This window comes from Crassostrea angulata, chromosome 7 (genome assembly GCF_025612915.1).
Source record: "Crassostrea angulata isolate pt1a10 chromosome 7, ASM2561291v2, whole genome shotgun sequence".
NCBI classification, from domain to species: Eukaryota; Metazoa; Mollusca; class Bivalvia; order Ostreida; family Ostreidae; genus Magallana; species Magallana angulata.
This window is the reverse complement of record NC_069117.1, coordinates 57,601,938-57,624,831: the sequence shown is the minus strand read 5'-3', so window position 1 is coordinate 57,624,831 and position 22,894 is coordinate 57,601,938. Positions and strand designations below refer to the sequence as shown.

Here is a 22,894-nt window from a genome sequence, read left to right as displayed (position 1 = left end):
TTAAAGTTAAGGTGGAAGGCTACATCGTCACAAACAAGTCTGACTTCCGTTCGAAACGCCATTGTGTTCCGGATTGATAACATTATGTCGTGGTACAAAATAGCTATACACCGTTTAATTGAACTCTTCTAACTAAGGAGATGAGATAGGACTGAAATCACCAAAACGCTTAGAAAATATGTCAATTTTCTTCCTGTTTAAAGCTTTTAACTAACATTGATTATCAGCTGTTTTGTACGGAAAACGTGGACTCTAAATAATATACCGTTTCCCTGCTCTGCTGATATTGGCAATACATTTTTGTCATGTCATCTGCAACAGACGATCATACATATGTGGCGGATTATCGATATAGGTAAGCAGATGTCAAATTTTCATTTAAACTATATATGTATGTTGAATATAAAACGAAAGTACCGTAGTACGATCTCTTGAATTGATCCTAACTTCCCAAATTAAAAAAAAAACATTTGCAGTAAAAGACTTTCACTGAAACTTTGACATTAAACTAATGTATTTTGATTTAAATAGATACAGCTAGGTAGCAATAGCAGTGGAAGCCCGGATTTGCAAGCAAAATGAGGGAAAGACACGATTCTGAAAAGGAGCATGTTTTTCATTTCCACACATGCATGTGTATCACTATCGACATCTAATGTATGTATTAATATGCGTATGGTTGTTGTTTATAATTGCTATTGTATATAAAAAAAGGCAATTTATAATATAATTAACTCCTAATATTTTGTTCTGAAGAGTTAAATATATGTAATGCATTCATCAATAATATAATTTTTCAGCTTCAAACATTATCATAAGCACTACTTATCTTATATCTACATATTTAGCATAGACTTGTTCCTTTTATAATTTTTCTTCGTGATTTTTGTTAATTAAAAAATGATCCCAAGATGTTTGAGACGATGTAAAATAAAGAAAGACAACTCTTAAACAGGATCTTTCATACCAAGATTTTTGCAATAATTAAGTATTTCCTTTAATTTTTTAATTTCATTCAATTTCTTTTCTTTATCCCATTCACCAACGAATATTGTTTATATTTTCAGGTTTTTGTGGGATTTTGTCCAGCAGTTTGCCTTAACAGAATTTTTTTTATATTTTAGTTTCATATTTATGTGGATTCCAATAAAAATCATACAAACTTCATTCATGATTTTTTCGTTTTTCATTTCTAAACTTAATAACATTTCACTTTCATTAAAATTTTAAAACAGAAATGTTTAAAAATTTGATAAATAAGGGGTTATCTGGAACCAGACTGATATTTTAAAAATTCTCTAGAAAATAGTGTATTGTATTTTGAGGTATATTATTGTTGAATACTGTGCCTAGTATTGGTAACAAATGCATGCAACAAAAATCTCCTACACTTATTTGGTGTAGAGATCCACCTTAATATATTTCTCCAAAAAGTATTTCAAAGATAATAGGGGAAAATAAAAAGTTCCTGGACTGTAACAACAATATGTTTAGAAAATGAATTTCTATAGAGAAATATTGTCAGACCTCCAGTGAGACAGAAAACTCCCGCATCCTCTGTGTGGTCACAGTTGTTGACTCCGAACGGTTTGTGATCACAAGCTCCAAGTCCGGTCTCATTTCCTAAACATTTCACATCATCCAACAAAATGGGGCCCCTTCCTGAGCCAAACATGGCATTCCCAACTGGTACAGCTGTTGTACTGTTAAGGTTCAAAAGTGCATTTACATATACAGCCTTGACACTTACCAGATATTTATAACACTTTGGGGTGTTGGGAATATTGCAAATTAAAGAGAAAAAAACAAACTTGATGAATGGAAAGGGTTACAATAAATAAGACAATGTAACAATAAATGGAAAAAGTTTTTTTTAACCTATTACAGTAATTCCTTTAAGCTATTAACTTATCAATAAATGTCAAAGAAAATTGGAATTGTTTCCTTGTATTTATTGATTGGAGTTTTCTAATCGTGAAATTTATTTTGGAATTTTACTTTAAATTGTCAATCAATTTGTATGATATAAAATGACAATAACGAACTGTCAACCATCTCAAAATTCCATCCAACAAAATACAAATTCAAAGCAGAGCAACACGGACCTCTAAAAAGATAGAAGTAGGATCAGGTGCCTAGGAGGAGTGAGCATCCTCTGCTGACCGGTCACACCCCCCGTGTGCTCTGATGTGACACTAAATAGTTTTTAAGATTGTTAGGACATGATTTTACACTGTTGGGATATGATGTTACACTGTGTTGGGATCAATTACACTTAGTTAGAGCATGAGGCAACACTCCGTTAACATATGATATTACCAGTATATTCTGCTGGAATAAAACGTTACATTTCAACAGGATATGATGTTACTTTTTGTTGGGATATTTATACTTCACATTTGTTGGAATTTGTATAATAACTAAGTTTTATAATTGAATGCTGCTAAATCATATAACACTTAATTTGTTGAAATTTGTGATTGGTCATATTACACTTTTTTTGGATATTATATTTTAGCATATATTGGGATATATTTGATGTATTATACTTAACTGGAATATTTCAACCTATTGGGATATGATAATTCATTAATATAGTACATGTAAAATATGATGGTATCCCTCGTTAGGATTATATATTACACTATTGTGGCCTATCATGTTCAGCTCTTACTAGAATATGCTATGTTATAGGATGGTAGAGATGGGATCTCACATTTTGTAGGGATATGTTATTACTCTTTGTTGGGACTTCTGATATGCCTGTTGGGCTATGACACTAGCCTGTTGGGATATAATGGTTCAACCTATTGGGATATGTCACACTTTGTTGAATATATATATGGTTACATATTGTTGAGATATGATGCTAAAACTTACTGGAATACATTACATTTTGCTGGGATATAATGTTAACATTATTACATTTTGGTGTGATATAATGTTGACATTATTACATTTTGTTGGGTTTTAAAGTTACAGTTATTACATTTTAGGGATATAATGTTACAGTTATTACATTTTGATGGGGTATAATGTCACAATTATTCCTGTGACAGTTATCACATTTTGATGGGGTATAATGTCACAATTATTGCATTTTTGTCATATAATGTTACAGTTATTACTTTTAGCAGTGATATAAGTTACAGTTGTAGTTACCTTTGCTGGGCTACGATGTTACAAACAACTCTAGCAGCCTTATCGTCCCATTCATCATCACAAATCGTCCCCCATGTGTTGTTGATTTGGACTTCAACTCGACCATTCATATTATTTGTTCCATTCACCAACCGCACAGGGATATTAGCAACCATAGCTGTCAGAGAAGAAAAAGTACATGTAAATAATTCAACTACACCTCTGGCTTTATTGTGAGACTTTTCTGACCACGGCATATCTTTTTTCAATTTGGATTTTCCCTATCATAAAATCATTAACATTAAGTCATTACCTAAGAGATTAACATTTATTAACATATCTAGTGAGGAATAAGGTGACAATATATTGACTAACCTGCATTACAATCTACGCCAACATCTTCATTGTGCATACAATTCTGGTCCCCCCAAGGTTTGACTTGACAGTTCAGCAATGAATTCTCATTACCCGTACACGTCACATCATCCAGCCATATGGGTCCATTTCCTTGTCCAAAATAAGCTGATGTCCGGGCAACCACAAAGTTGTTACTGAATTGATAATTCAAGCATTATAAGTACTGGGTAATAAGATTATTGCGTGGACCCTGAGGTCCACGCAGAAAATATATAAGCGAGGTTAAACCGGATGCTATGGGGAAAATTCAGCCTGCGCATGAGCTAGCCTGGTTCCTGTGCGTAATGGGTAGCTCAGGGAACCAGGCTAGCACACGTTTATCTGAATCGGGATCGGGATTCCATGCCATATCCACACATAAGTTCAAAGGCGCTGTAATTGTAAAGTTGTCGGTAAACAGTACAGAAACAAAGTATTCCTTTTAAAGAAATCATTGGCATGTGATATGAACTATCAGTATTATGAAATAAGTTAATGTCCTGCCGAAACTACAACATGCATCAACTAGCATAATTTGCAATGCTTTGTTGTTTTCTGAATACACATGTAACTTAACTTTACTTTTATAGTAGGCGAGGCTAGAGAACTTCCCGATTAATTCTTTTTAAGCATTTAAGTATAATTGAATAATTATGTCACTGTATAAAAGTTTATATCTCAAGAAAAATGCATCAAAATATGAAATTTTTAATTTACTCAAAGCTGTCACTGCATAGTTAACTAAGTAGTGCGAATCGTAATGTGTGCGCAAATAGTAGAATTCACCGAGTGCCTGATACTATACATGCAAACTTCATTCATAGACAGATCATAATTATTTTAGAAGTATGAATCCTTTAAATTCTGAGATAAAAAGTCAGGGCTATACATACATGTATACGTAATACAACGTACAAATTTAGTGGTTAAGGTGGTATGGGACACTTCCATGTTGTGACGTATTGTTTATCGAAATAAACAATAAAATTAAGTGCAGTTATATAAGTAGTTTCTTTCCCAATATTGTCATCTAACAGCGTAGCGCAGTGAGTTAGAGGGTTTACTACGAATCTGTAAGTCATGAGTTCGAATCCCACTGTGGGTTTTACAGTTTTTACCTTTTAAAATATTTTTAAAAGCTATTGTTTGGTTAGATATTGTAAAATTTGAAAATTCTAAACCGCTGAAAGTATTTCAATTATAATGTACTTTAATCCACATTGATATCGACGGATGCCCCATGCCACCTTAATAGCAGGGGGCTAGAGTCGGTGGAAATTCTGATAATCTTAAGGCTTTCACGTATTCGTTGGAACACATGCAAATGGTCCACGTATTGTAGTCCTTTTTTAAAGGACAGCAACTTGTCTTTTAATAAACAGATATATAAACATTTGCAAATATGTTTCCTTATATGAACCTATAAACTTTTTCATGACATCACAATGAACATCGCTTGTCAGTTGGATTATTATAAACATAAAATCTTGGTAATTTTAACAAGTCTGAACAGTTTGCTTTTTTTCAAATGTAAATATTATTAATAAACAGCAATCATAAGTTAAAATGTTTACCAAGGTATGAACTAGGTTATTACATGATCAAATCCTCTGAAGGCTTCACAGGATTTGATCATGTGACCAACATAGTTCATATCCCAGTGAACTTTTCACTTGCTGTTTATTTCTTAAAGAAAATGCAGATATGGCCAGAACTAAGACAATCATTAATATGATGATTTATATTCAGGGGCAAAAAAATGTTTCATTGATTTAAAGCAATATGAGCTGTATTTATTAGAATTTTATTTTGCTGCAAAAACCTCCTAGCATGACAAGTCTGCATTTAACCAATGTTAACTTAAACTTTTATGATAAATAAGATTTGAAAAAATCATTAATTTTTGTCAAAGGAAAGATTTCTCTTTTAAGGAATATATAGCAAATCAATTTTTGTACAAGACCACAATAATTCAATTTTGCTCCAAATAAGGCTTCTTAAAGGCCTTTTCCACAAAAATATGGCTAACAGAAATTTGAAAACCATGATATTTTTATCATTTTAGTAGAAAAGAACATTTTCGTAAAAAAATGCAGCTCATATTGCTTAAACACACTGTTATTACAAATGTGTACTTTTTAAATATTTTTTTCATTTCACGAGAATCTTACACCAGCAAAAAATATTCACTTGTTGCCTAAGACCAACTCAAGCAAAGTAATCCTGTTCCCTCCACTTAATTTTGAGTGTTAACAAAATGGAGATATAAGGCCAAGAAAATCATTTTTAGTTTTATTGGCCTAAAATTTAAAAATTTTGATGAGGCAGGTAGGCAGGCAGCCAGTTTTTAATTGATCACAAATTTACCACCAACTCATGTTTCAGTAATTGAAACATTGTAAAATAAAGCATTCACTCTGGGTGTTCTGTTATCTAAAGTTCATGGGGAACATGAACGATTTTCAGGAAAAAGAAAAAAAAACCACCAAGTCCAACTTTACATGATTTAGTGGCCATCAAAAATTCTCAGTTACAGTACAATTGTTGTTTAATCCTCCGATAATGCCCCAAGGCAATATTATAGAACTGAATGTCCATTCACAATTTGTGAAGATAACAGACACATTTCAGTGCTAGATGTATCTGCAAAATTACACTGAAAGAGAGTAATATTTACAATGAGTCGCCCAAAGGTAAAAACAATAATATACAAATACTGACTGGGGTTGAGGGCAACATTGATTATATTAGCCCCCGAAGGACGAAATATTGCCTGACGCGAAGTGGAGGGCAATATTTTTGGACCAAGGGGGCTAATATAATCAATGTTGCCCGAAAACACAGTCAACATTAATTTTGTTTTGTTATATGAAGAAACAAACCAAAATTTAAGAAAGTCATTGAAAACAGATCGCCGTAATTTTCTCAGCTCAACAAAGAATTCACGAATTCAATTTTGTGCCGGGCAAAGTTCATTTCCAAAATATCCTCAGCATCAAATGGTCACTGGTGATATTTCACCGACCTTAAGAATTAAAACATACAGATGTTTTACCTTATTTTACTTCACAGTAATTCGCAAATCCTTAATATGCCTGTTATGATAGCAAACCGTCGCATTGCGCATCCATTATTTACTTGCCTTAACTGACTGTCTATTATGACATCACCTTGTTTGGAGTTGTGAAGAATTATTTTCGTCATCGATTACAAATCAACAAATCAGAGGCGATTATTTGAAATAGAGGGAATGTTCTCTAGATATTATTCCTAGCCGGACAATAACAAAAAAATATTGACCGTTCAATATTTTTCGGACGAGCTAATATTACAATTATTGGCAAATCGTCTATATAGAGTTAATTAGTGAGAATATACTACTGAATATAACAATAAAGTTTGATGCGGCAAAAATGTTACTGATGCGGCGGTGCCTGAGAAACGAAACATTAATTTTTTTGGCCTAAATCTGATGTTAGTGAGAATTGTCCATTTCTTTTTGAATAACTGTTGATAAATCCCTTTCAATAATCACCAAACGTAACACTAGACCGGCAGTCATACCTACCTGCTGTATAATCCCAGCATTTTACACGCCACAGTAGCAGCATTTCTGTCAAAATGGTCATCACAAATTGTACCCCACGTGTTATTGTAAAATACTTCTAATCTTCCCCTTAATCCTCCAACAGTCCCTGAACTGCTTACTATTCTAAGTTGTTGAGCTGAAATGAATTTTTAAGTGCTTATTATTAAAATAACAAAAACAAAAAAACAAACACTACACACACGACACAAGCGGCAACAGCACTGCAGTTGATTAACTGTCGTGTAACAAATTCAGTCTACTTGTACAAAAAGCGATAAATGCATGTCATAGAATTTGCAAACTGTTTAAATGCTACATTTTACTTTTAAGTTAACACTCCATGCCAAACTAACCTCAATCAAATTCGATTTCGTCTGTTTCCGCTCTCAGAAACCATGAACAGAATATCGATCCCGATCATTCATTTTTGCCCCCCCCCCCCATAAATGCCTATTTTATTCTTTATTCATTATAAAAGCCTCACCTTGCATTTATGAATAAATCAATTTCTTTCTTTGTTTTTTTAATTTATATTTATTTATGTCTCTGCTTCCGAGAAATATTTATTAATATATAATGTGGATTATCATTATTTCACTTGGAAACCACAGGAACTTGACATAAAAAAAAAATATTCCCTTTAGGCCTAACTAATAATACAAATTCGTGTATTTTTAGGTAGAGGGTATATATTATTTATAATGAAAAAATTTTAACGTCAGGTGCCTGTGTATTGAAAATACCCCACCCCACCCAAACAAAATCTACTGAATAAAATGCAAAATATTTAAAAAAAAAAAAAAAAAAAAAAAAAAAAAAAAAAAGAAATCTAATATAAAAAAGGGATATTTTGACGAACTTATTTAACCTTCGTATCATACAGGGACACGTGGAATACAGTGGCGGGGATTAAATTATTATCTTAACCATATCGAATATCTTTGTTTGAATATATATAGTATATGTAGGACAAAGAGGTCACATTTAGCGATAAAGGGTAGCGAATTTGTACGTGATATTTGCATCTTTTTGATTACCGGTATACGGAATTTATTAATTTTCGTTAAAGAAAAATATATATGCAGTGTTATAATTTTATTTGATGCATATTGCATACAGTAGGCGTCATATACTCAGTACAGTGTACAAATGTACTCAATTTATTTTCAGCATTTGGGTTAATACTTACGAGCTTACGAGTTTGATTATAAATTACCCAAACAATTCTTTGAAAAAGTCGGTGCATTTTTTTAATTACGGGACGTATATACGTCCATGTAATTTTTTTAACTTATAATTATTAATTTAATGATTACAACTGGCTTTTAAATTAGTTCTACTGTAACAATATCATAACCATTGTCCAATCAGTAAAGTTTACCAGGTTAGTTTTCGTAATGAACTCTGTGAGACTTTCTTTATCTTCCACATTAAATTTGGTTCATTTTAAGGAAAATGAAGTTCTCAAAATTAGTACAAAGAAATTGGAATATTTCAATGACTGGAAACCGATAAAAATACATGTACACGTTTGTCTCTATTTCGAAATTACATGTACTGTGAATCTATTGCGGAAAAAATCAACGAAGAGCTAGTATCTGACTGGTGAGAGTTTGTAGAGAACAAGTTATAAGAGGACAGTCGACGATTGATAAGAGATTTGGAAGGATATATCGGTCTTCGCTATATATTTTACAGATTTACAGATATTTTATAGACCCGTAACATGAATTAAAAAAGAATACGTTTCTCCGAATAAATGCTCCATTTATCATCAGTCCACGGTATCTGCCAACTTGACCTTTGACTCCAGGGGGTGTTAAACTTAAATCTTGTACCTGGTAATGCTTCATGTATGAATGATTATATAAGGATTAGATAGAAATTAGAACTAGATCACGAAGGGCCATTTCTATATACTTTTGGCATTTCTTTTTTATTTTACCTTAAAATCTTGACACATTTTTTTCAGAAGGAATAAAAAAGGCAGGGTGACGAGCTACGATACATGTATTCATGTTTCACAATAATTCACCCCTAATCTCTTCCGTTGATATATCCAGTAACCAATATATTATCACAGTATTCCTTCCCTCAAACGGTTTTTACAAAGGGAAATAACATCCTTCATTTTAAGACACATAATAGTAAAACATGCAAATAAGAACATGTGTCTGAAAAAAATTCAGCTAAACTATCACACGCGATAGTTTTGATGTTCTATTTTTTCTAAAATAATACATTTTAACCATTGGATAATCATTTACAGATTAAGAATAAAATTTGGCTATATATAATAAAAGTAAATCTATTCAAAATTTTCATTGATTTTCAGTGGTGTAGGACAATTATATGTTTTATTTATAAAACATTTCTGAGCTTATTTGTGTTAGAGAGAGAGAGAGAGAGAGAGAGAGAGAGAGAGAGAGAGAGAGAGAGAGAGAGAGAGAGAGAGAGAGAGAGAGATTAAAACTTTAACATCCGTCCACTTACCTGTTGAGGTTTGTATAAAACACAACATCCAGCACCAAGCTGTCACAATTCTTAAGTTTCTTAAGAAAGTCATAGTTTTTTTTTATTAATAAGTCCGAGATTCTGAGTGAGTATTAATTTGTCCCCCTGTCACCAAACTCTTCAAACACACGCAGGAAGATTCATTTGTTTAACATTCACGTCACTTCAAAATATGAAAACAGTCATACAATCAAACTGTTATTTGGTAAATTACAAAATAAAATAAGAGGCAAATTACAAAACTTATCACGAGGATGGGGGACCAGCAAAGAGGTACGGCCAGGTACGTTATCTGGACAAGGAGCGTGCAAAGGTTGGGGAAGAACACATTTTATCTACACCTAATCTACCCATATATTTAGGAAACTGTATCATGTCCATGTAACATTGAAGGACAACAATCTATATTGCTTACATACCGATACCTGCATGAAAAAAAGTTTTATAAGCTTTAATTTGTGGGGTAGGTGGTATACGTACGATCCTTGAACAAGTTCACTACCCCAAGTACCTTATTTAACTTCATAAAAAAGCGCGCTATTATTTTCTTTCTTGTTAACATTTTTACAGACTCAGATACGTCTTAAAAATACAACGAACATTGTGGTAAAAAACCTAAAAAAAAAATCCTGAATATTATGAAAAACTTGTCTTTAAATAAGTGTTTAGTAGGTTGCAGTTAGGATGTCAAATCATGTACTTGAACGAACACTTTTGGTCCTAGAATCATAAAAAATCCTATCTAACTAAAGTCAGAATCTCATGCAACTAAACATACATGTTCTGAATTTTTTTTTCAAAACGGAAGCTTATAAAAAAATAAAAGAGTATCTACTGTAAATAATATCTAAAAATTCTGACTGCATTGAGTATAATCTTATGGTCTGTACCCGGAACTTGCCTAATCGCGGGGTCACGTGATTATTTCCTTGAATCTCTGACACTGAAGTGCGAAAGGAGTGCGTTTCCTAACTATAATATTTACTGTCAACTGTCAATTTGGAGGGTGACCAATTGGATAATTATGATTTGATCAAAATATTTTAAGTTTCATAAGGCGGGTGACATGTTCATATCAATCATCTTTAAAATATTACAGTTTTTTATAATAATCTCTGCAATAATGGTTTATCTATATTCAATAACTTCTACATTTCCATATCGGATGATATGAATATCGAAAAATGATTTTGTAGGTGTGATGTTATCAATGTTTGCACCAGGTATTTGTACATACCGAGTATTTTATCTGTGTCAATACTAATCTGTTAGGGCAAGTCTGTGACTTACACAAATAGTAGACACCAACACCCGCAATATACCAGTGTACGTCTCTTTGAACAACTCCCATGTACAGCCTACACAGGACCAATATGTACTAGAAATATATACAGTACATATACCGGTATATCACCAACATGTAACCAGCATGTACTAGTAATAAATATAGTACATATACCGGTATATCACTAACATGTGACCAGCATGTACTAGTAATAAATATAGTACATATACCGGTATATCACTAACATATGACCAGCATGTACTAGTAATAAATATAGTACATATACCGGTATATCACTAACATGTGACCAGCATGTACTAGTAATAAATATAGTTCATATACCGGTATATCACTAACATATGACCAGCATGTACTAGTAATAAATATAGTACATATACCGGTATATCACTAACATGTGACCAGCATGTACTAGTAATAAATATAGTTCATATACCGGTATATCACTAACATATGACCAGCATGTACTAGTAATAACGTATTAGTAGTACGTATACTGATATATCACCAACATATGACCAGCATGTACCGCTTTTAAATACAGTACATATACCGGTATATCACCAACACGTGACCAACATGTACCACTTATGAATATAGTACATACTAGTATACCGGTATATCACCAACATATGACCAACATGTACCAGTTATGAACATAGTAAGTATACCGGTATTTCACCAACATATAACTGACGTGAACCGCCTACAAATAATAGTGTAATGTTATTATAGCATTGAATCATGATTTTTTGAAGTATACACTCTCATAACTGCAGCGGTGTGTGCATACAAATTGAGTAACGCGCGTTAGCGCGTTATAAAAATTTGTATGCACACACCGCTGCAGTTATGAGAGTGTATACTTCAAAAAATCATGATTTAATGCTTATATTTACATTTGTTTAACTTCTTGCCTCGTCTGCAAATGTGATTCATACCTTAAAATTCATATCTTATCCTAAGGGTAAGTTAATATTAATGGAAGAGCCACAGTAACAGCCACAAGCGTGAACTTTGATTTTCGCTTGTGACGTTGCAGTTCAGGCACGTAGCATCAGGGGGGGCCAGGGGGGGCCTGCCCCCCCCCCCCCCACTTTTTCTCGCAGCAACAAATTTTTTAAAATTTAGGCCAGCATTTTTTAAAATTTCGATTTACAAACCCGCCGACCCTATTTTTTAAAAAATTCAAATAAAAATAAAAGGACCTGAACTAGCTTTTAATTTTATTTTTTCCTCCGACCTGAAATTTTCTTTCTGGTAAAAATAAAAATAAATGTTGATGCAATCACGTATGTGTAGTCTGAATTATTGTTGTTCATGCATTGATTAAAAAGACCAAGTTCTTTCCGATCAAGTCACAGGCACTAGAAGTCACCAAAAAAAATACCATTGGGCCTACTACTGTTTGCTTTCGTCCAACCCTACAATTTACGACTATTAAGTTTTGTGATCGGCAACTTAGCCAGAATTTCCTCAAGAAAGAGAAGTTGTTCTATCACAATTCCGTAAATTAAAAAAGAAACTCATCGGCAAGAAAATAATAAGTAACTTTTTTAAAAACATTTTTGCAAAATAAATTCTAAAATAATCATAATTTAACCGTTTGGAAATAGATCCTCTACATAACGGTTGTAAGTGGGTCATAGGGTTGGACTAATAACCCTAAATACACTGAACACAGGAGTCTTATGACTGAAGGAAAGAGAATGATTTTATTTGTCATTAAGCGAACAAAATAACGAATCATTTCCTTTATTAAAGGTATAATTACATAAATAATTAAAATTTTAAAAATTAGTTAGTCTTTTTTAAATAAAAAAACTTGTTTGATTTTTTACTGACATTTATGGACATGCATCTAATCCAATTTATTTTCAGTAACAATATTTTAAATTTTGAATTTGTGAAAAGCATTGTTAATTTAATCAAATGAATGATTTCTCATACTTCATCCTATTTTTCTGCAAGGAAGAAGTGAAAACTCCCTTAATTTTTTTTTTGGTCTTAATGTATATGTACAGTATGTACTTGTATATAAAAAAAAAACCTTCGTTTTTATACATGCATATACAATAAATCAACACAAATTTACAGTGCCCATGGATAAAATATGTTATGATAAGAACATCAACAACCAAAATTACTTATATATTTAAAAAATGGCAGCTCCTGGACACGTGTTAATTCTTATTTTAAAAATAAAAAAAAATATTGTTGAAAAATTGTGTTTTATTTTTATTTTTTTTCTCGACGGACAAATTTTTCAATTTTATTTTTATTTTTTTTCCCTCCTCCTCACCAAATAATTTGAAAAATATCTCGTAAATCTAAAAATAAAAAAATGCTGGCCTTACATATAAAAAAATGAATTATAATGGAGTTGGCCCCCCCCACTTTTTTGCAAGTTTGTAAAAAATTGATATGAGAATAAGGAAATGAGTAGTCAAATTGAAGTTACACCCCCCCCCCCCCCCCCCACGGATTAGGAATTTCATGATTTGGATGGAAAAAAATTATGGTAGGGAACAATTTTGTTTGAAAGTATAGTTGAGTCTACTCCCCCCCCCCCCCCCCCCCCCCCCCCCCCCCCCCCCCCACGGATTAGGATTTTGAAGATTTTTGGAAACTTTATATTTCTTTTTTTTTTTTTCTTCTTTTTTTTTTTGCTTGTCAAGATTTTTTGGATGGGTCTGGCCCCCCCACTTTCAAAAACGATGCTACGTGCCTGCAGTTTACAGCGTTCAACGTTTGTGACGTCATAATTAAACTCGTCAATTTGACCTTTGACTACTTGTTGCATTTAGAGGCGTTTGAAGATCACAGAATTTAATGGAAAAACACAGTAGAATGTAAATATAATATCGATGATATAATATGCGACTCTGAATTTCAAACAAATAGCAAATTACTATATCAATCCCTTCAGCTGATTCTAAATTATCAATAGAAGTTTATATACAAAAGGTATTGCTATTATTTTTTTACTCTTTGATAAAAAATAATTTGTTCGAAATAAGTTCCATTTCGTGTCTCACACATAACCTGTTGTTAGTACGTATTTAAGGAGTTATTCATAAAGGATATAAATGTGAAAACGATTTTAAAAATGAAACGCTTGGAAATTTATCCCCAATCATTTAATAGAACTGAGGGTACACAGATGACATTTCATCAACTAAACATCGTAATGATATAACAGAGACCTGAAGTGTCACTCCAATGTATTACTCACAGAGGTCCTCCTCCGGCGTGAGTGTCGTGTACACCTTTACTCATCGAACCGTCCGTGTAAGAAAATCCACTTCCGCTCTCAAAACCTCCGGTGTTTGACCCAAAAGCCCCGCCAAAACTGTCCCCTCCTCCTCCAAAAGCTGTGGAGCTCCCACTTCCTGACCCAAAACTACCAGAACCACTTCCGCTTGAGCTTCCATCAAAACCCCCCGATCCAAATCCACCAGTGCTGCTAGAACTTCCACCAAAACCCCCAGATCCGAATCCACCAGATGTGCCACTTGAACTTCCACCAAAACCCCCAGATCCAAATCCCCCGGAACCACTTCCGCTTGAGCCAACACTAGAGCTTGCACCACCAAAACCCCCAGACCCAAATCCTCCCGAACCATCGCCAAATCCACCAGAACCGAAGCCACTCGATCCACTGGAACCGAACCCACTTGAGGAGGAACTACCGCTACTGCCACTGTCTCCAAATGTAGAGGCACTGCCAGTTGTCGCCGCTATGGTTGATCCACTGCCACCCGATCCCGATCCAATAGCACCCGATCCTGATGAAGTAAACCCCCCGATACTTGAAACATTTCCAAGCTTATTACTAGTGAAGCTGCCTACGAAACCACTGAGTGTCGATCCATCATCTCCTTTACTAGCTCCCCCACTGCTGCCAGTGTTTGATGTAGGAATTTTATTTCCAGCGCCACTAACAGCACCACTGGTGCCACTCGATGCGCCTTGCGTTCCTCCCGTATCACCGCCTGGTACCAATGCATCGGCATTGTAGCCTTTTATTCCGTCCGCAAAGCTACCTCCTTTTGGCATACCTGAGCCAAAGCTAGCCTCAAGAAGGCTTGGTCTGATAAATCCGCTACCAGGTTTGTTTAAAGAATTGCTGCTGAACGCATCAAACCCTGTTGATGCACTTTGACTCCCAAAACTGTTACTGTAATCAAATCGGCCATTTCCAGTTCCCGGTCCATTGCTCGTCGTATACGATGTGGGAGTCTTGCTGAGTGTGCTGTTTCCTGATGATGAACCGAATCCTGAAGATAATCCACTAGAAGCACCAGAGCTTCCAAATCCCGACGAGCCAAAGCCGGATCCAGATGACGAAGCACTAGAACTTCCAAATCCCGAGGAACTAAAGCCAGATCCAGATGTAGAAGCACTAGAGCCTCCAAACCCACCAGTGGAACCAAACGAACTTGAACCAGAACCACTTGTTCCCCCTGTCATTCCAGCTGAACCGAAGCCTCCAGATCCTGCCGTGGAACTTGTTCCATTTACTCCAGCTCCTGATCCTGTACCAAAACTTCCAGATATCCCACCTGTGCTTGAACCAGTACCAAATGTCCCGATATTAAATCCATTATTTCCAGAGGCGCCAGAACCAGTTGTAGTAGATCCCGTTCCGAATCCAGATGCAGCGCCTGAACCTCCGAAGGATCCAGCATTAAATCCAGTTCCTGTTGAAGACCCAAATGCAGAACCCGAGGCCGTACCTGACCCTCCAAATGACCCTGCATTTAACGCGGTTCCTGTTGATGAACCAGATCCAGTTGTTGATGAACCCATTCCAAATCCTGACGCAGTGCCTGAACCTCCAAATGACCCTGTATTAAATCCAGTTCCTGTGGATGAACCGGAACCAGTTGTTGACGAACCCGTTCCAAATCCTGATGCGGAGCTAGATCCTCCGAATGATCCAGCATTGAATCCTGTTTCTGTTGATCCAGATCCAGACCCTCCAAATGACCCTGTATTAAATCCAGTTCCTGTGGATGACCCTGTTTCAGATCCTGTCGATGATCCGGAGCCTGTTGTTGATGAACCTGTTCCAAATCCTGACGCAGTGCCTGAACCCCCAAATGAACCAGCATTAAATCCGGTTCCTGTTGCTGAGCCAGAGCCAGTTGATGATGACCCCATTCCGAAACCTGATGCAGTACCTGAACCTCCAAATGATCCAGCATTAAATCCTGTTCCCATAGACGATGAACTAGATCCCGATCCGAACCCTGCAGAGCTGGAAAAACTTCCAGACCCGAAGCCAGAAGTACTTCCACTTCCAGTTGTTCCAAAACCCGAACCCATGCCACTTCCAGATCCAAAATTTCCGAATGAGCCGCCCGAAGTTTGACCCATCATTGAGTTGAATTGGTTTGGATTAAAACTCATGGAGCCTAGCGACCCAGTCCCACTTCCGGTGAGTGTTCCGGGACTAAAGCCACCACTGGCGAGAGAACTAAACGAAGTCGAGGACCCTGAAATACAGATGTTTTTTCATAAGGTTAAACATTCCCACAGTTTCAATGATTGGTTGCATACTGATAAATCAGTTCTTGTGTCTGTTAAAATACCGTATGTATAGACGTATTATCTTTGGATCGGAAACACACTATTTGTTAATGTCATACCTGTTGATGTCCCAGATGTTTCACGTAGATGGCGCTGAAACAACCGCTTTCCAAACATTTCATCTCGGGAGGCTCGCTCAAACCCTACAGTGGTACATTGTGTACATTTTAAGGTACAAACACCCTCTTAAAGGTAGATAACCATTACTGTAAAGGGATCTTGTCAAACAAATATTGCTCCTCAGGATAACAGGATAAATAAAAATTGTTTTCTTCTCCAATGAATTAAAGCAATTATTTCTACTTCTTTTGAAAAAATTATCATTTATGCAAAAGTGTTTCCTTTATCCTACAGAGCTGAGCAATACGGATTATAGTCTAATACTTCTAATACGCCTCAATGCCAACTTTTAGTTTGACTACCATTGTTTTTAAGTTTTTAATTAAACCAAACAGAAATATGAGCCTTGAATAAAATAATAAATAAATAGTTAAATAAAAACAGAGATTCTATTTTCTAACAGAAATCTGATGCATTTTTTATTTCAATTTAACTAAAATTGAATAATAATACATTTTGTAATATTATTATATTGAGTGCCTTTATTCAACGTTTGAAGAAATTTCATCGCAATCAATGAAATCGAAAGTTAAACTTTAAAATCCACGCAAAATGAGTGTCGTTTTGAATTGAGTTTATTTAAAGGTTACGTAATACGGGTTATCAGGAAACTCTGTTCACCAGTATCGAAGGTAAAATGGCTGTGTTGAAGACAGGTCAACGAGAAATCTCACCACAAACATTCCCTAGGGCCAAGAAAATGCAAATGCACAAAGTCACCATGATGTATAAATATTGACCGTAGTAGCGTCCAGCGATAAATAGTGGGGTCATGACTGATAAGGACTAAATTACTTATCACTGTCAGGATTCCATCACTTCCGCCATGTTGGAATCATTAACAAGTTGACCACTATCAAAAGTTAAAGACACCATCTTTGTCCGAGAACCAGTAAGGCCAAATGAAGTAAAAGTTTCCCTCTTCCACTTGGAAATAAATAGGATCGGTAAATATGGAAACATTTGGAAATAAATAGGATCGGTAAATATGGAAACATTACATTCAGTTACTACATTTTTGTCGTCGTTTGTCAGATACGGTCGCAAAGATACCTAAATGCTTCTTTCTGATATATGCATGTTCATTGGTTTTTTTTCGGTGCAAGAAATCAAAATAAGGATTCTTTAAATGAAATTAAAAAATGATTATTCCCCCCCCCCAAAAAAAAAACGTCCATAGACACATTTTATATATATGTACATTTGTAGGTATCATTCAAGGTTAATGTGCAAATCTGCAACACACTTTTTAATTACTTTATTTTGGCCTTAATATACAAAACAAAACCCGCAAAAATTGTCTTATAATATTTATTAACTTGTAAACAAAGCTATATATAACAAAAAAGGGATGAGAATGAGAGCAGTGTTTATAATTTTAAATATGTGCCATGTTGTTCATGTGACGGCCATTTTGTTTCATGCCATTAGTCCCATACCGAAGCCGTCAAATAGGTATCCAGATAAACTGAAAAAGACCAACATTATCAGTAAAATACGGAAGAGCTCCGTAAAGATTATGGGGTTTTATATAACATAAAGCAATGAATTAGAAATGTCTTCTCAAAATTTTCTTGAATGTTTGCTAATTAAAGTTTGATTATGGAAATTATAATTATCTCCAAGTTCATTTGTTTTAAAAAAATTTCTTGAATAGTTGCTAAGTAAAGTATTATTATAGAAATTGATTATTCAAATATTGTACTTACAAGTAATCGTTCATAGAGAAGGAGTTTGAACCTGTAAAAAACAGCATCTCATGATTAATTAATATAATAATACCAAAGAACGTAATAAGAATATTGAAAGCAGATTTTCTTTTATCCCGCTGAATATATATATATATATATATATATATATATATATATATATATATATATATATATATATATATATATATATATATATATATATATATACTTTTTCATTCTCCTATGCATGTAAATGTCGGGATATTTCATGTTTTTCATGTATAAAAAAATTATTTCCCCCGTTTTTTTTAAATAAAAAATATCAAATAAAAAAATCAAGAAAAGCCTCGTCCTTTCTATGCTGGAAGCGCCTTACCCGCGGCTGCTCCTGTGTTAGCTGTGTTAGCTGTGTTCCCTCCAAAAATTGTGGACCAGTCGTTAGGGGGAGGGGTCACGGGGTCAATCAGCGTGGCATCTGTTGCTATGTTGGTTGGGTCCTGGTTCTGTTGTTGCAGCATTTTTGCTTGGAGCAACATTTGTAGCTGTTGCTTTTGCAGTTGTCCCATTCCAGGGATTTGTACACTGGCGGCTTTATTGACCTGAATGCTTGATGATTCTGAAAACAGTTTATGCTAACTGCTTAGAGACAAAAAGCATTGAACGAACTAACATATGGTAACAATCGTCTCTGATTTCAAGAGTTCTGAATTTTATATAAAATACAGCAATATTTTAAAAAAGAAACGGGATTGAATTCAATTGCAACGTACCAGCACACATATTGCACTGTTTCCCTGTACACCTTGATAACATTACACATGTTTCTGTCCCGGCCTTGCAAGGAGGGTCCTTAAAAGTAATACAAAAACAGCTATTTGTTGTTGTTTTTTTTGTATTTTAAAACAATAAATCTGGAATGAAGATTTTGTTCTCTGATAATAGTTTTTGTTTCTTTAAAACCTAGTATATTGTGAACCTGTTTTGATAATCACTACTTTAAATATTCAGATAATCCTTAATTCGTGTATGGTGAAATCATATTGAAAGAACCACGAGGGAATCTCTCTAGTTGCATTTCTAAAAATCTCTTTGACACTGTTTAAAGTACGGGTACCGTTTAGTATAAAATTCAGTAAAACCAACGGATAGGAAATCACTGTTACTGCAAAAGAACAAAAATAAAAGTAATCGCTTATGTCTGTTTGGATCACATTAGTTTCGACCATAAAAACTAACAAAGGTTTGGATTTTATAAAGGGGCTTTTAAAAACACCACAATATCATTTGAATTTATATCTTAAATACTTACACACGTGGGCGTCGATTGACATAAGACACAGACCAAGCAGAGCGCGACAAGAAGTATCTACAACAACAACCAAATTTGTTTTAATTGCTGATTGAATTTGTAAGAAGAAAATAAGACCTTACAATAACTAAAAATTGGGAAAGTGTGGCGGACAAGCTCGATAATGATCAATATTACATTTGCATATAAACAAGATTAAAAGACATGCGACAGGTATTTATACGCTTAAAATAACAATAAATAGATTGGTTTCAAGGGGCAGCCTTGAAGAACTCTTTCATAGGATAAACAATAAAAGGCATGACTAGACATAAAACACGCATCATTCGAGGACGGTATTTATTTATTTTTTCCGCTATGTTGCCCAAAAACAATAGTTTCTTTGGAATAATATTATTAATAGCACGAAATGTCGTCATGCAAACAAAAAAATATCATTAAATGAGACACGACACAAACATTCACAAACAAGTATATCTAAATATATATACGGTATATTTAGTATTCAATGTAATCTTAGAATAATCGAAAAGAGAGCGAGAGTGTGGTTAAGACAAATCCTCTATATGTTAGCGTTACCTAGTCTAATAGTTGGTGTATACTGTAATTAGTGTATCAATGGACAGACCACGAACTGTGCAACATTGACGGGACGACAGCTAACCCATCAATGCGTGCGAGAATCGCGTCATAAACACATCCCTTGTCCCAGTGCCTTCAGGACCCCGGGTTCATGGGTCCATTATGACACACATCTTGAGGAGTCCTGACACATATATTACGTTTTTAATGACAGTTTTTTGTAGTCGATTTATGTCCTTTTCTGACAATTTCTCATTTATCCAATGAAATCTGTAATTTAAATTATGTTGCAGACTTTTTTTCCTGTCAATAAAACAGAGGGGACCATGATACAGACGCTCTTCCGCTTGTTTGATAAAAAAAAATATTTTCTTTACAATGAATTTAACTTTCGAAATAGGTAGTACTATTTATAAAAGTGGCAAGGGCGTTAACTCCTCATGAATGACCAATGCAATCCTCAGGAAGCCTCGGTGAACCATTCAACCCTTTCAAAAGCTAGACAGATGTGGCACTTTATTGCAAACAAATATTTCTCTACACAAAATATGAATAAATGTATTTCACTATACAGTTTAAGACGTTGATGAAAGAATTATTGACGAGATTTGAGTACCAGAAAGATCATTTTTTGACGTTTCAGCACATTGTACCATATTTTTTTGAAAGCAATATTTTTCAATTATGTCAAATTGATAATGATGCCAAATACAAATAACTTACCAGTGTATTAATCCACATGGTGTTGGTCCGTGTAAGCGCCCTTGCAGGTATAGCACTGTAGGTATGGCATTTACGACGACCTATTGTTTTATGAGAGGTAAGGCCCCGCCCCCTCTCCCGTGGACATACATGATGGCTGGACAAATTAATCAAAGTCCCCGCTACTCTCCTGCAGTTGAATGTAATATTCTGTCAAACTAACACATGGACAACTCCATTGTTACTCAACAATGTGACTAAACATTTCCGGCATTTCGTGTAGAGGTGTCCAGTGAAACATTTTTAAGGCTGCTGTTTGTGAGGCCTCGTTATCAATGTTGAGGACTTGGTCAGCAATACAACAAAGTACTCAAAGTACTGGAAAGCGCTAAGCCAGCCTCATTGCTACTTTTTTAAAAATTGTCAATTGTTAATATTTTAAAATCATAATTATACATAAACTAAAAAAAGGTTTCGTAAAAATACGTGACATGAGAACCTGACCATACCATTTCAATCAATTTGAAGAGAGGAGTATGTAATGCATATTACATTGTAACTGATCAGTCGGCCCACGGACTGACTAATTAAAGTTGGGAGTCTGCATATAAAATTGATATTTCTCGAATGTGAGAGGATATATTTATTGCCAGTGGTTTGCGACGGCACCATATGAAATTCAGAGAGGGATCTCTGCAAAGTTAAAAGTCTAATTGATAAGTTCTAGGTGTGCTGTCATACATTGTATCGCTGAACGCTTGTCTCCTACCCAACAGTCAGGATGCTAACCTTGTTCATGTATTCAGTGTATGGCAAGTTTTGAAAACAGTAAACTCAGTGAGTGAAGCTAGACCGATTGTACAATTTCACCGATTAAGACCCTAAACTATGACTAGTGTCTTTGATTTTTTTTTAAAGAAATTGACAAAACGCATGAATTATTAAAGTTACACAACAAATATTCTTAACACACTATGTTGATAAATTTGTTGGCCTTTGAAAGTCTCAATTAAAATTTTGTCTACGTAAACTTTTGATATAGCAACAAGACAAGAAAATATCTCTGAGCGCATGCTTCGAAACTCCGTGATCCGCTCCACTGGCCATCCTTTGTTTACATGACACAGCGGTCAACCAACACGCGTCTTATATAACAGCAGCATGAATGTTATTCTTTTTTGAGAAGTGGACAGGTATAGCCTACATCCACTTCTCTTCGCAAGCCCTCATGTTTTGATTCTGGAAAACGTGTAAATGTCGGAACCAAAGACGGTTTACACTTCGAGCCATGTTTCGACTCCAGTTTCACTGAATTTTCGTAACAGACCTATTATTTCTACATTTTAAACATAAATGCATCCATATATCACAAAAAAAAATCAACACTAACCCGCTTTCAAATCATTTTCGCAACTTCTAAATCCCGGGTTTAAATTTTGTGTATCAAAATGTTTATCTAGGTCATCGCAGATTAAAAGTTTATGTTTCGGATAAAATTGGAAACCTATTTAAGACAATAATGTCAAAAACGTAACTGAATCAACTTAATCTTACAACATACAAACAAATACTGAGTCAAATAATTACAAAGTGGTATTTCTTCCCTTTTTAACCATCTTTTATGGTGACAAATTTTGTTCTACATCTATTTTTAAACAATAAAACGAACATTGATTAATATAGCATACAAGAAAGATTAAAATAAAGAGTTTTCATTGTTTTATGTGACAAAGTTACTTATTTTATCGTATGCATTTTGTTAACTTGTGTTAAATTGTAAAACCGTTCTATATAGCTCTGTAAATTTTAAGAAAAATACCTTTAATCTAAAGTCTACAATCGGAACACTATTTTCCGTTTTTTCCGACTCTAAAATTTCTACTTTTTAAACCACCTATAGCGAGTGATCTCATAATTTAAACCCGGAATGTAGAGGTTGAGAAAATGATTTG

General features: G+C 34.5%; 3 protein-coding genes and 1 long non-coding RNA gene across 4 annotated transcripts in view; 1 reads left to right on the top strand and 3 right to left on the bottom strand.

Annotated features, from left to right (window-relative positions):
• LOC128193092 (deleted in malignant brain tumors 1 protein-like) overlaps nt 1–9,888 on the bottom strand; it is a 31,328-nt gene extending 21,440 nt beyond the window's left edge. Inside the window, exons 1-5 of the mRNA XM_052866340.1 lie at nt 9,620–9,888; nt 7,106–7,262; nt 3,517–3,692; nt 3,163–3,319; nt 1,528–1,703 (exon numbers count right to left, since the gene is read on the bottom strand). Of these exons, the coding sequence (XP_052722300.1) occupies nt 1,528–1,703; nt 3,163–3,319; nt 3,517–3,692; nt 7,106–7,262; nt 9,620–9,692 (739 nt within the window). The 5' untranslated portion in view covers nt 9,693–9,888. The remainder of the gene's footprint in view (nt 1–1,527; nt 1,704–3,162; nt 3,320–3,516; nt 3,693–7,105; nt 7,263–9,619) is intronic.
• On the top strand, nt 38–1,167 carry LOC128193093 (uncharacterized). Its single transcript, XR_008244593.1, has 3 exons — nt 38–355; nt 532–657; nt 1,068–1,167. It is a non-coding gene; the product is annotated as an uncharacterized LOC128193093 (long non-coding RNA).
• A 4,180-nt stretch (nt 9,889–14,068) lies between the features above and the next one.
• On the bottom strand, nt 14,069–17,432 carry LOC128157002 (uncharacterized transmembrane protein DDB_G0289901-like). The gene is made up of 3 exons (XM_052819347.1): nt 17,333–17,432; nt 16,598–16,681; nt 14,069–16,444 (listed from the first exon to the last, which is right to left on the bottom strand). The coding sequence occupies exons 1-3, from the start codon at nt 17,430–17,432 to the stop codon at nt 14,175–14,177; spliced, it is 2,454 nt and encodes an 817-aa protein (XP_052675307.1). The 3' UTR covers nt 14,069–14,174.
• Nucleotides 17,433–17,953: 521 nt separating this feature from the next.
• Nucleotides 17,954–21,080, bottom strand: LOC128157003 (uncharacterized). Its single transcript, XM_052819349.1, has 6 exons — nt 20,964–21,080; nt 19,659–19,715; nt 19,120–19,198; nt 18,726–18,965; nt 18,368–18,398; nt 17,954–18,126 (listed from the first exon to the last, which is right to left on the bottom strand). The coding sequence occupies exons 1-6, from the start codon at nt 20,979–20,981 to the stop codon at nt 18,078–18,080; spliced, it is 474 nt and encodes a 157-aa protein (XP_052675309.1). The 5' UTR covers nt 20,982–21,080; the 3' UTR covers nt 17,954–18,077.
• Between the last annotated feature and the right edge of the window lie 1,814 nt (nt 21,081–22,894).

Excerpts from the sequence above, each read along its gene's own strand:
- LOC128157002 (XM_052819347.1), bottom strand. The coding sequence starts at position 17,432 with ATGACCCCACTATTTATCGCTGGACGCTACTACGGTCAATATTTATAC. Across the intron at positions 16,682-17,332 it reads GGCCCTAGGGAATGTTTGTG|GGTTTGAGCGAGCCTCCCGA; the intron begins GTGAGATTTCTC and ends GTACCACTGTAG. Across the intron at positions 16,445-16,597 it reads AACATCTGGGACATCAACAG|GGTCCTCGACTTCGTTTAGT; the intron begins GTATGACATTAA and ends TCTGTATTTCAG.
- LOC128157003 (XM_052819349.1), bottom strand. Across the intron at positions 18,966-19,119 it reads ACAGTGCAATATGTGTGCTG|AATCATCAAGCATTCAGGTC; the intron begins GTACGTTGCAAT and ends AACTGTTTTCAG. Across the intron at positions 18,399-18,725 it reads TAACACAGGAGCAGCCGCGG|GTTCAAACTCCTTCTCTATG; the intron begins GTAAGGCGCTTC and ends TGTTTTTTACAG.